This window comes from Cydia pomonella, chromosome 5 (assembly GCF_033807575.1).
Source record: "Cydia pomonella isolate Wapato2018A chromosome 5, ilCydPomo1, whole genome shotgun sequence".
Classification (NCBI taxonomy): Eukaryota; Metazoa; Arthropoda; class Insecta; order Lepidoptera; family Tortricidae; genus Cydia; species Cydia pomonella.
The window spans coordinates 1,989,017-2,002,288 of NC_084707.1; the positions used below are offsets into that span (position 1 = coordinate 1,989,017).

The 13,272-nt window shown below is 42.4% G+C and overlaps 2 protein-coding genes across 2 annotated transcripts in view; one reads left to right on the top strand and one right to left on the bottom strand.

The window, feature by feature from the left end:
* The window catches only part of LOC133518390 (uncharacterized), a 194,504-nt gene that overhangs the window by 91,268 nt on the left and 89,964 nt on the right, over positions 1-13,272 (bottom strand). The window lies entirely within an intron of this gene.
* The window catches only part of LOC133518202 (laminin subunit alpha-2), a 51,935-nt gene that overhangs the window by 24,056 nt on the left and 14,607 nt on the right, over positions 1-13,272 (top strand). The window contains 12 exon segments of the mRNA XM_061851829.1: positions 1,018-1,244; positions 1,743-1,868; positions 2,388-2,546; positions 2,920-3,086; positions 3,703-3,861; positions 4,715-4,869; positions 5,457-5,705; positions 6,133-6,310; positions 7,117-7,276; positions 9,000-9,238; positions 11,112-11,316; positions 13,102-13,217. Of these exon segments, the coding sequence (XP_061707813.1) occupies positions 1,018-1,244; positions 1,743-1,868; positions 2,388-2,546; positions 2,920-3,086; positions 3,703-3,861; positions 4,715-4,869; positions 5,457-5,705; positions 6,133-6,310; positions 7,117-7,276; positions 9,000-9,238; positions 11,112-11,316; positions 13,102-13,217 (2,140 nt within the window).

The window sequence follows — 13,272 nt, forward strand, 5'->3', positions numbered from 1 at the left end:
GATACAAATAGACAGTGCGCGCGCGCTTTAGGTATTGACAGCCTCTTAAGTGCTGGTCAAACGGTCACCAAGACAGCTTCTGACCGGGGACCAACCGTGTTTGCTGGTTTGCCACCAATATTTGCGAGAAATCATACCACTAGGTACTAAATTAAAGTTACAAATCGTAACGCAAAACAAGTCAGGGTGATTTTGGGCTGTCGGAAGCAGTGGCCGTCTGGGGTCAATTTAGTCTATCTCTTTAAATTTAGATATTCTATGATTTACGTCATTGTTTCCAATTGAACCCCAGATCTATCTATCTTTTGAAACAACAAAATACTTCCCTTTTAATTTTATTTATGTTTTATTGTGTGTTTAGTAATTTAATTAGTATTCTTGACTTTATTTAATCTTATACTTTGACGTTTCAATTTTCCATGTATATCTAATGACAAATTCTTTATTTTATTTAAATTAATGTCTATATCTCATTTTATTTTATTTTAGATAAATGGACATTGTATTTCTTGGTTTTGTTTAATGTTATGCTTTTATTGTATGTATTCAAACACAATTAGGTACTTGACACATGTTGAATATTATAACAAAATTTAGTTAAATGGATAGAATATGAGCCATCCATTATAAAAAAGTGGAATTTAAGTATTATACTGAGGTTATAAAAAAATACAAGGCTCCAAAGTCTAAAAAAAAATTTTTTTTTTTGTCCTTCAAAAATAGAAATAAATGGTATCATTCGATTCCATACATTTTATTGAAAAATATATTGTATGACAACTATACACATAAACGCAATATTCGTCGCATCATGTTATCATTTTGTTAGAGGCGTTTCAATCGTCGAGTGCGAGCGTCAGACTTTTACTCTAATTTCTGACCTTTGTGTTGCTTAAATGCCACGAGTCCCATATAGACATTTGAGCCTCAGGAAAATCAAGATCGTTTGACATTATTTACAAAAAAACTGTCAAGTAGCCAATTGACATTGTTTATGAATAAATATCTTGAATCTAGCCTATTCGCTGGCACCCGCGCCCTGGCGTCGGCGGGCGTGACGGCGGCGCGCGCGTGGGCCGCGGTGGCCGCCGCCGTGCGCGCCGCCGCCGCGCACGCGCTCGGCGCCGCCCACACCGCGGCCAGCGCCGCCAAGATGGCGCCCATGATGGGCTCGGCGGACCAGGCCAAGCAGGCGTCGAGCGATCAGAAGACGAGGGCTGCTGACGTGCTGAGTAAAGCTGAAGGTATTGAACGCTCGTGATCCTCTCCTAAAAATCTTCATAAAGGCCGATCGTGTGCTGCTATTACCTGTGGGTTGGAGTAGGCTGCGTCCTGCTTAAGGCCATTAATCACTAACTACTTAATTACAAGCTTTTATTTACTTTCACCTGACCGTTGTCTGTTTGTAATCAAATCTTGCAAGTTAAATTTGATCCACTTCCCGGTTTCCGGTTGAGCTGAAAATTTGCATACATATGTACTAGTCTGTCTGTCTGTCTCAAAAACTTATTTTTCTTTTATTCGGGATGGTTCCTGCCTTAAATACATAGGTTAATAAACGTATCTACTAGATGCAAATTACAAGCTTCCACATAGGTATATAAGCAATATTTATGTAAAAAAAGTCCATGTCAAAAACCATGGTTATTTTGCGAATCTCCTCATTTCTAATTCACACAGCTGAAGCATCATTTAGACACTTTATAATTGACAAATAAGTAAGACCAACTTGATATTTTCAGAGCTCCGTCGTCAACTGGACCATTTGAGAAGAGGAGCTGATTTAGTAAGCGTAGTGCTACGTGGACTTGGCTGGCAAGAGCGGGACCTTGGAGCGAGGCCTAGCGCCCGTGTCGCACAGACTATTGGTATGTCAGATTGTCAGATAATAGCACTATTTTTGAGGAGAGGAGCTGAATTAGTAAGCGTAGTGTTACGTGAACATGGCTGGCAAGAACGGAACCTCGGAGCGAAACTTAGTGTATAGTTAGTTAGTTCGTTTTACTGGGCATTTTCCGCAAATCGACATCCATTGTGCCTATTTCACGTGAAACAGGGTAGCGCTACTCTAACCACTCCAGCTCTTCTACGAAACCTAGCAAAGTCTTCAGGTTGCTAACTGCTTCCTGTAGTGTGCACCGGTTCCCTAGGTATTAGTTCCTATATACCTGTTGACAGTCTAGGAGAATATGTTTTGTTGTTTCCTCTTCATCCATGCACGCTCTGCACAAGGGGCTGTTAGTTTTAGCCATATTATGTGATATCTAGTGTATATGTCAGACATTAGCACTTGCTATACCTCCCTAAGAAGAAGAGAAACTCGCAGCACATTTTTCTCAATCATCTATTATTATTATCATTTTTTTAACCGAAACAACTTACTTTAGCGGCAGCTAACGAGCAAGCGGACAGAGTATTCGCAACGACAAGAGTCCTCTACGACGAGGCAAGCGAGATCCGACGCCGAGTACGATATAATCTCAGACGACAGCTCACTGAACTGCAAAGACATGGGGATACCGCACTTGGAGCAGCACAGGAACATGGTAAGTACGATAACATATATGACAAAGTTAAAATTAAATTAAAACAAAGAATTCAGGATCCTAAGCAGAAATGATCTCAACTCGGTATGTACGGCTCACGACTAGTTAGTTAACGAATCGACGCTTGTACTGGGGCGTGTGGAACGGCGTACAGTTAAACAAATATGTAAGTGTCAGTGTACGCTGCTCGAATCCCTTGCACGCCGATGGCCACGCTGCAAGGCAAGCCAAACGCACCGCTTGATGCTCGCCACTGGAGCCTTACAAAATTAGGTACCAGCATTGTTCGCTGGCCTACCCAACTCCCATAGTATCAATCCAGTACAATTATCAATATATTTGCCTTTGCCAATCTAACTTGTACATCCTCCAGTATCCCAGATTCGCGGAAACATGCTTCGTGGAAGCGAAGCAGCAGAAGCCCTAGCAGCAGCCGCAGCGGCGCGAGCGAAAGAGCACGAGAGAGCCGCCGGTCTTGTGAGACCTAGACTGCAGGAGTTACAGGACAAGATAGCTAGAGCCAAACATGCTGCGGATTCGGTGAGGGATCATTTCAGCCACTGCTAAGCTTAGGCCTCTCTTGCAGTACCTCACTTGTATTCCTGAGCTAATCTCATCCAGAAGTGCCCTGCGATCGCCCTCCCAACGAGGTAACGGACCCTGGGCGCTTCTTTTATCAAAAAACTGCCATTAATCTGTTAATATTTTGGTCCACTTACCATCATTCTGCCTGTCTACTGTGTACGGCATGATATGCTTAATGGAAGAGCAAGAGTGAGGAGCCGGCCTTTTAAATTGAAATAAAAACACCTACCAGTCCAAGACAGTAAAGCATTAAACGATTATCATACTGGAATTATGTGAACTTACTAGGATTTGGCTGGCAGGAGTGGGACCTCGATTAATAGTATATTACGATACAAGTGCGAAATATAGGAAATTCGAAACGAGTGGCGATAAAGTAAAACACGACCGAAGGGAGTGTTTTAAATCGACACGAGTTGCGAATTACCTATACGCACATGTATCGTACAACGTTTTACAGTACATATGGCCATTTAAATGTTCGACACAGTAACGTAATATGCTAATCTTCGCACTAGTGCGGTAAGGTAGCACCATATGTTCTGTAAAATTTATTATTGTTACTTTCCAGATCACAGTATCAGTGACATCCTTTCCCGGCGGCATTGGCTGCTCGCGCGCCTTTGCAGCACCAGCGACGTCTCCTGCTGTCTCACGCGTGTCTATAGCCGTCTCTTTCGACGGCGCCGTACGTGATGGGCCGCTACTACAGATGACAGATGAGAGCAAGGTATGAAACACGTGACGTCACAGAGTTGCTCGTGCGCCTACACAACACAGCACCAGCGACACTACTGCCGTCTCACGCGCGTCTATAGCCGCCTCTTTCGACGGAGCCGTACGTGATGGGCCGCTACTACAGATGACAGATGAGAGCAAGGTATGAACACAGTGACGTCACAGAGTTGCTCGTGCGCCTACACTACACAGCACCAGCGACACTGCTGCCGTCACACGCGAGTCTATAGTTGTCTCTTTCGACAGAGCAGTACGTGATGGGCCGCTACTACATATGACAGATGAGAGCAAGGTATGAAACACAGTGACATCAAAAACTTGCTCGCGCGCTTTCACAGCGCCAGCGACGTTTCCTGCCGTCTCATGCGCGTCTATAGCTGTCTCTTTCAACAGAGCAGTACGTGATGGGTCGCTACTACAGATGATGGCTGGGAGAAGGGTATGAATCATCAGTCTCGTCAATACTTAACTCTTATAAAATAAGATAAAGATAGTTTATTTTACAAGTAGGCATATTAAAATGCGCTTATGAACGTCAAATAAAGCTACGCCGGCTCTAACCCTACACCTCTGACCCGAGAAGAAAAACAATCCCTCATAAATTGTACGAAGGTATCATAATATGGGACCGGCAAGAAACACGGCGGGACACATATTTTCAAACATTACTTAATGGTTTACTCCAAATGTGAGTGCTCTTAAGGAAATCCTCATCAGTTGCATCTACGGCTTGTATATTTTATCGTTAACTACGTCACAATTAGTTCGCTTTAATGCTGTGTAATTTTTTTGAATCCATAAAAACAATCCGAATGTGTCCTTTACAAAACTTTCCACTGTTTCAGGACACCCCAAGCTACATGAGGCTCTCAGTGCAGAAACAGAAATTCCAGCTCACCTGGGACTTGGGCGATGGAGAGGGTATCGTCACACACCCGGAGGTCTTAGAGCATATACACGATGATGCAGACCATAACACTTATACGGTGGATATTGAGAGGTGAGGTAACTTAAAGTTTTTTGCTAAACCTGAACCTATAGAAAAAGTTGTTCATGTCCTATATCGTTTTAAAAATCCTTCATGTTGCGAACTCTTTTGCGATCAGCAGTGTCAAATATATTTTTATGATTTTACGTGTCACTCTGAAATAAATAGCTAAACGTTTGGTGCGTGGCTATTGTATTGTATTGTATTGTAGTTCGGGCGATTTTCCGCAACTCGACGACTGGCGCCTATTTTGCGTCACAAGGAGGGTTGGCTACTCTTGCCAGCCCAACTCCTCGAGGAATCCTATCAAACCTTTGATGTTGAGTAGGACCTCAGGGAGGTCTCTCGGGGATCCGAGATGTTTTGCCCTGTATGGGGCCACTCCGCTGCATTCCAGCACCACGTGAGAGGCTGTTTCTGTGCGTGGCTATATTTCACGTAATTTTCTTCATCTGGCGACCGTGACAGGACATCGGGCTGTTGATTGGCGCAGACCACGCAGGCGCGTTGCTCACGGAGAGTTTCTTGAAACTGAACAATAATAAACCACGTGGCAATAAAAACTAAATTTGGATTTGATTTTTTCTTTGTATTTTCAGGGTATGGAACACCGTCCGCCTAACAGTTGAGCGTGCCGGCAAACCCTCCACCACCGTCTCCAATTCGACCCTTGGTTCGTCAGTCTCTCTCCACGCTACTCGCCTGTGGCTGGGCGGGGGCGGGGGCGGGGGCGGGGGCGGGGGGCTGCCGGGCTGCGTGCACGCGCTGTACTGCGACGAGAGGCGGGTGGGGCTGTGGAACTTTGTAGAACAGCGTAAAGACGCACAATGCACGGGGTGTACGCAAAGGTAATTTATTCTGATTTACAAACCAGATCATTTGTTCACACTGGGACCACGATATGTCTTCCAGTACGTATTGATTACTGAAGTTCAGTTTTCAAAAAAATCGTCAGGTACGGTTGTATGAGGAATACTATACAAAAAGTTCTGTAGCATGTCCTCTGTCACTGGTAACGTCGTGTCACAATTTGAAACAGATGGCGTTAGCATTTCCTACATCGCGCTTACGAAGTTCCGGATGTCAGTTAAGTACTTTAAATACAGCTCCTTACCAACTCTCATTGGACTTCAGTCCCGAGGCACAACACCCGTCTGGAGAGATTACTCTCTATCTGGACTCTGCTTCTCTGGATTCCACACATCCTTTCTTTGTTTCTAAAATTGTATTCGATTGCAATATTCTCCACGTCGAAATAACCATGAATGATTTCAGATGGTACAACCCAGCCCGCGGCAGCGAGCCCTCCCTAGCGTGGTTCAACGGCGAAGGTTACGCCGAGCTCAAACGCTCTGGCTTTCGACCTTCGGATCGACGGTATTTCAGCGTGGCTTTCACTGTGAGGACACGGGATCAAGATGCTTTATTGTTTATGGCGGTCGACGTTGCCAACGTAAGTGTACTGAGCGAAATATATATGGTGTCATGTACAGACCTGGTTTTAACTAGGGTTGCTTGGACGTCAAATACGGTCTTTCGCGGATAATTTCGCCTTCATCGTGAGGATGCAGGACCAATGTGCCATATTAGATAGATAGATAAAATCTTTATTCAACCATAACTTACATTCTTTGTGACACAAACAAATAACAAGAGAAAAAGAAAATTGACAAGAGACAAAAGAAAAAGTAACATACAATTTGACACTAATATCAATAATTACGTCAATAATCAAATGTATTACGTGTCTTATTTTTAGATTAATAGAGATATTACTAGAGGGTCATGTGTTGTGGTAAAGAATAGGCGCTGACTCAGCATAAATGCTGCGGAGACCACAGCGCTGATCTTCCGTCAGAACCTTAAAACCTACACTAATAAACGACCAGTGCAGCACTAGTCAATGTACTTATATGTTTAAATATATACTTATGCATGTTACATATATTTGTACTGTATGTATGTAGGTACTGTAAATATTGATTTCTCTATGATCTCATCATCAGATCCCGATATATTTTCTTATATATTGAGAAACAAACAGTCATTCAATAACATTCATCAGTAGATTAAGCAGCAGTAAATAGGCCTATAGTTTCCTTAGTTTCCTTCATAGTACGTACACCGTCAAAAAATCCTTATTCGTTAAGCCTCCCGCGATACTTCGGAGGAAGTAGCTCGATCATCAAGATATCTGCGCATCGTTTTATACACCAAAAATCTCGACGACATCATTCAAAACACTATTTTTACTTACAGAACCGCTCCATCTCCGTCCGCATGTCATCCTGCCGTGTCGTCTTCATAGTACAATACTCCGACGCCCGGCTGGAAATTGCAGCCCGCGGCCGCCATTGCCACGGCCGGGCCGTTCACGTGCAAGCTGCGAGAGTCTTCGCTAGCAATAAGCTGGAGAAAGGTACTGTGTCGCTCTTTCTTGCCTCATAGGCTTAATTATTTTCAAGGTCAGACAAAAAGTAACACCAATGGCAAAACAAATATGAGACAAAGATTATCATAAAAGTTAACTCGACGAGTTATCTAGCTTGGCAGTCCCTGATTATAAAATAGTAGATTGTGCAACGAGGGGGGTAAGCGAAACTTTGGATACGAGGGTGGTAATTCCCGACAGCCGCAGGCTAGAGGGAATTAAAGGCCCGAGTTTGCAATATTCTTACCCCCAGAGTTACACACAATATTTTTCATCACACTTGCGAAGAAAAAACTAAATTTTAAGCGAAATAATTTTTAAATACGGTGACATATAAAACATTCATCCGCCATTTTGTAATTTCTTGGCAGGTGAAGCATCGAAGGCACCCACCTATTCGGCATTCAGCCACGATTGAAAATTATGTAAATATATTTTAATGTTAAATTAATCAAATTAAATAATTTTAACCATAAACAAAAATATTAAATTGTAAACGTCAGTATTTTAAAAATAAAACTCATTTATGCTAATGAATAAGTGACATAATTAAAGAAAAAATTTTTTTACAATCCATAACTCCCGCGGGAACAAAATAGGCCTTTGTCCTTCAGCACACCTGCATGAAATAAGATTTTTTCGAGCAAGTGTGATAAAAAGGACTTGTAAGTATGTGTAGTATGAATTATGTGCAAGAATGCGGATTTTAGTTGGGGTGTTTGGGGTTGGGGAGGGGGGGGGGGACGGTTTCATTTGCAGATACGGCGGAAAAAGATATGTAAAAAAGATTCAAAGGCTCCGGCACGTTTATGCACAAAGTTGAACTGTTTATTTTTTTATTCGAGTTATAGTTGATTTTAATCGACACAATCACTAAATTTAATTCACAGCTGTCATAATTGAACGTCAGATATAACTTACTTATACCATCTTTATCACAGTCCCAATTGGGTACTTACATGTTGAATATTATAACAAAAGTTAGCTAAGTAGATAGAAAATGAGCCATCCATTATAAAAAAATGGAATAAAAAAATATAAGGCTCCAAAGTCTTAAAAAATGTTTTTGAACTTTTAAAAACAAAAAATAAAATTGTTTCATACGATTCCTTACATTTTATTGAAAAATAAATTGTATAACAGCTATACACATAAATGCAACATTTCAGGGTAAAAATGTCAATTTCCTTGATCTTCCATACATTTAGGACAGACTAATGTAATCTGACGTCACATTACAATATCATTTTGTTAGAGGCGTTTCAATCGTCGAGTGCGAGCGTCCGACTTTAACTCTCATTTGTGTTGCGTAAATGCCATGAGTCCTATATAGACATTTGATCCTCAGGAAAATCATGATCGATTGACATTATTTACAAAAAAAAACAAAAAACCCGACTGTTGGTCCCCTGCGATACTTACCATCAACAACAATATTCTTGTGGGGCTTGTTTTCCTCTTTTTTAGTGTGCAGTCGGGTTTTTTGTTTTTTTTTTATAATATTTTTTTTTATTTATAACTTTTTAGTTACCCCCAAAAAAATCATTACATCCATCAAAATCCATCAAGCCGTTTAGGCTACAGGAGGCCATAAAGAAACAGACATACATACATACACTCGAAAAACATTACCCTCCTCCCTTTGGCAGTCGGGTAAAAACTGTCAAGTAGCCAATTTGGACCCTGTAAGCTGAGTCCGAGTTGTCCCCAGGCAGCCTGCGTGTGAACGGGGAGGAGACGCTGGGGTCGCCGGCGCCGCCCGTGCAGGCCGCGGCCGCGCTGCCGGACCTGGGCGCCGCCGCCTACTGGCTGGGCGGCGCGCCGCCCGGCCGCCGCCCGCCCGCGCCGCCGCTGCTGGGCTGTCTGGGGGCGCTGTCCGTGGACAGGGAGGGCTACGATGTGCTGGACACGCCTACGAGAAATGGCGTGGAAGCAAGGTGTATGGATAGAGTAAGTAGCTTGTGAAAGATTTTTTTATGGTTTTTAGGGTTCCGTAGCCGAATAGCAAAAAACGGAACCCTTGTGGATTCGTCATTTCTGTCCGTCCGTATGTCACAGCCACTTTTTTCCGAAACTATAAGAACTATACTGTTGAAATTTGGTAAGTAGATGTATTTAAATTAAATATGTTTATTTGGGAAAAATACATATAAAAATATTACATTATAAACAATTTATGCAATTCTTAAAAACACAAGTAACTTAAAATACAACACGATACATTCGTTAAAATAATAATAAAAACAAAAAGATACAGATTAAAAAATAAATCTAAAATAATCCACCCTGAATCGTACCCGGCTCAAAGGTCCCCATTATTCCCGCTGCGTTTCCCCGCTGAACTGCAATGGAAACCTGTAATGGATGTATTTTGTGAACCGCTTAAGATTTTCACACAAAAATAGAAAAAAAAACAATAAATTTTAAGGGTTCCCCATAGAACTGAAACTCAAAAAAAAATCTTTTCATCATCGTATGGGACGCGTATCTATGGATATGTATTAAAAAATGATATTGAGGTTGCTAATATCATTTTTTTCTAAACTGAATAGTTTGCACGAGAGACACTTCCAAAGTGGTAAAATGTGTATCTCTCCCCCTGTAACTTCTAAAATAAGAGAAGATAAAACTAAAAAAAATATATGATGTACATTACCATGCAAACTTCCACTGAAAATTGGTTCGAACGAGATCTAGTAAGTTTTTTTTTAATACGTCATAAATGGTACGAAACCCTTTGTGGGCGAATCCGACTCGCACTTGGCCGTTTTCTTTTTGTTGTAAATATAGACCGAAGTAATCCCTGTCTTGACGAGTAGCTTATTAGTGGGATATGATACTCCATGATCCGTACACAACAGTCTAATGGCTGGGGGCGCGTCTCCCGAGAAGGAAGCGCCTGAACTTCCATTAGTAGGCTGTCTTGAAGCGTTGTCAGTGAATATAGACGGAGGAGGACGATATAAGATTGAGATTGAAAGAAACGGAGTGGTAGCTAGATGTATGGACAGGGTGAGTTATGACAAAAAATGTGTTGTTTTTTGAAAATATAGACCCAATCACTTGGGGAATCTTATTGCGACTGCCTATTGCGTCTTGCAAGGTGAATCGGACTGTGCCGAACTGGTGGCGCAATTACTGCGTCTTTTTGTCCCTACGCCAACCAGAGTCAATTTCCGGCCTCGTGACCGTGTTCTACTTGTAGGCCCGAGTTCGCGAACCGTGTTTCACAGAAAATCCCCACTTGTTCGCCCTTTACTCCTCCTGAATGCGCTCTTAGCATCAGCGCCCGAGTGTGATTTATTTGCTGGCAGGTGGAGCGAAGTGCGAGATGAATTGTTGAAGTTCTGTGAGAGGATGGATGCACGTCCTTCAACTGTTTCATAGCTTAGTGGTTTCATAGCATAGTCAGTGTTATAGCTTAGTGTGGTAACCTGCCTAGAAACTGTCCATGCCTAATTGGTAATTGTACATAATATTATTAATTAACCTATTTTTGTTTCAATTTGTTTGTAGTTTTGCAGTGACCTAGTATATACTGTTATGCTGTACAACTATTTTGGAAAATAAATAAATTGCAATAAGTGAGGCAGTCTCTCGGGTCTTGGGTTCGCATAGAAAACGTACCTCGCTCGTGACAATTTACCTTAAAACAAGACCTACAATTATGTTTCGTCACTTCATTTTTCAGTTATGAATTTTTATTAACCATGTAGTTTCCCTATTGTGCGGTTACAACTCACCGGCTGTATCCAACGTGTTACTGACTGGATGCGCTTCCGCTGCTTTGGCGGAGACCTAACCAATTCCTTTTATTTCGCAGACCCTTCGCACGGCGACATTAGAAGGCTCCGGCTACGTGGAGCTCCCGTCCCCCATCCTCCGCCGCAAGGCAGCCCTAGGGCTCACGTTCCGCGCGCGCGGCGACGGCCTGCTGCTGTACAGGGCTCCGTCCACGCTCAGCGAGAACGAGGTGGATGACGAGGATGGCGACGACAAGCATTACCTCAGGCTCGTGCTGGTTGACGGTAAGTCTTCATGTGATTTTTTGAAGTGAAAACTTCTTTAGCGACGCTGTGCACTTTTTGTGATGGGGAAAAAATGTTAAACTCGCAGTCAGGCCAGTGCCAGGGCGTCAGGTGTCACGTGACCGTCAGATTGAAAATTCGTAAGACGGACACGGGACGTCATGGTGACGTGCAAATTGAATGTCATCGAAGCCTAGTTACTTTTGAAAAATCGTATCTCATTGAAGTGTGACATTTTATTTTCTTCATAATCAAAGTGATGTCATAACGGTCAAAGAGGTTTAATCTTTGTTAATTGTGTTGTATTGTATCTCTGTGTTGTTGGATGTCCATGATTGTAGATACTCAAATTTTTCCTCACCAAAAAGTTAAATAACAGAAAAGAAGCGTGATTGTTTTACTTAATATGATGTTGAACGATTCATTAACATTTACTGATTGTGTAGGCTGTAGTCCTGCTCACGTCTCATGAATTATTCTGTATATGTTATATATTACTTAACACTAAAATTCGCATTTCAAAACATCTTCCACACTCAAATTTATTTACGTAGGTATAATAGAGAATTATCTCTTTTTATAAAACTGCTACTCAATTTCTCCAAAATATCAAAAATGCACAACGTTAATATTCATGTTTTCACTTCTGCGGGCACTTCCGAGTGCAACCCATTGTTTTTTTTTATGGAGGATAGGCAGGTGTTTGTGCCACCTGGTGGTAAGTCATGATGCGGTCTACGGTGGAGCACGCTTACCTATGAGATACCTATTTACTCTAGCCTTGAAGAGATTCAGATTGTACTCATGCGGAAACACAGACTCAGGCAGGGCATTCCACTCCTTGGCAATTCGCATAAGGAATGTTGAAGCGAAATGCTTCGTGCGTATTTGTGGAATACCTACCATGAAGCGATGCCAAAGTGCCGATTGTCTGGTAGTCCGATGGTGAAATGGGGACGAAGGAATAAGGTTGTGCAGTTCCTCGGCACACTATCCGAAATGTATCCTGTAAAAGATCGTTAGGCTGGCAACCTTGCGTCGAGCATTCGTCAAATCCTCGTCATTAATGATTCTTCCTACAAAACCGAAGTTTGACAGCGATTCAGGGCTATTTAGGGTTGTCAAAATTTCAAGTCATTATCTTATCTGTGGTCGTACAACTCGTACACGTAAACGGACGTCAAGTTGTGCCAACCCTAATAATTATTCGGAGCAATTCTGAGCCAAACGGAGCCGGGAATGCCCGAAAGGAACAGTTTCGCCTCCCTGCTGCCGGTTATGTCTTTCCACGTCCAACCAAAGTCATCTTGCACGAATCTGAATGGCGACTTCTAAGTTTAATTTAGGTAACCTAGCGATTTGCTAATCTGGTCGGACCATCGCGTTGGACTGCGGCCCCTTCTCTTTCCTTCCACCGAACCAGTGACCATTAGCTTTTCCAAGTTATCTCCAGTCTTCCTGGCCATGTGTCCGACGAATTTGCGGAGTTTTGTGTCGACATGTGGTTGAAAGCTTGGAGCCCATTTCTCGACCGGAATTAGTTTAATATTATTAGCGTGTTGCCATGGTAACTCATACGGCTTGACAGTTCGAGGACTAATAATATTAGGCCAATACCGTTTTCGAGAAATGAGCCCCCGGTGGTTACTCCAAGCTCATTAAGTATTATATGGAAGCTTGATTCTAAAACTGAACGTTCACGGAAAAGAAGTTCCCTAACCATTTAGTGCGCTATTATTTACTTTTACTGTTTGTCTGTTACTATAATTTGGCTCTTGGTTTCAGGTGAGTTGGAGCTGACCGCAGCGGCAGGCAAAGCAGAGCTACAACTGCGCACGAACGGGACGCGTTTCGACGACGATAATAGACACTCCGTCAGAATCGTGAGGGCTCATAAACAGGTAAACAATAGTAGATTACTACAAGAGCAATGAACAAAAACAATCCATCTTATCT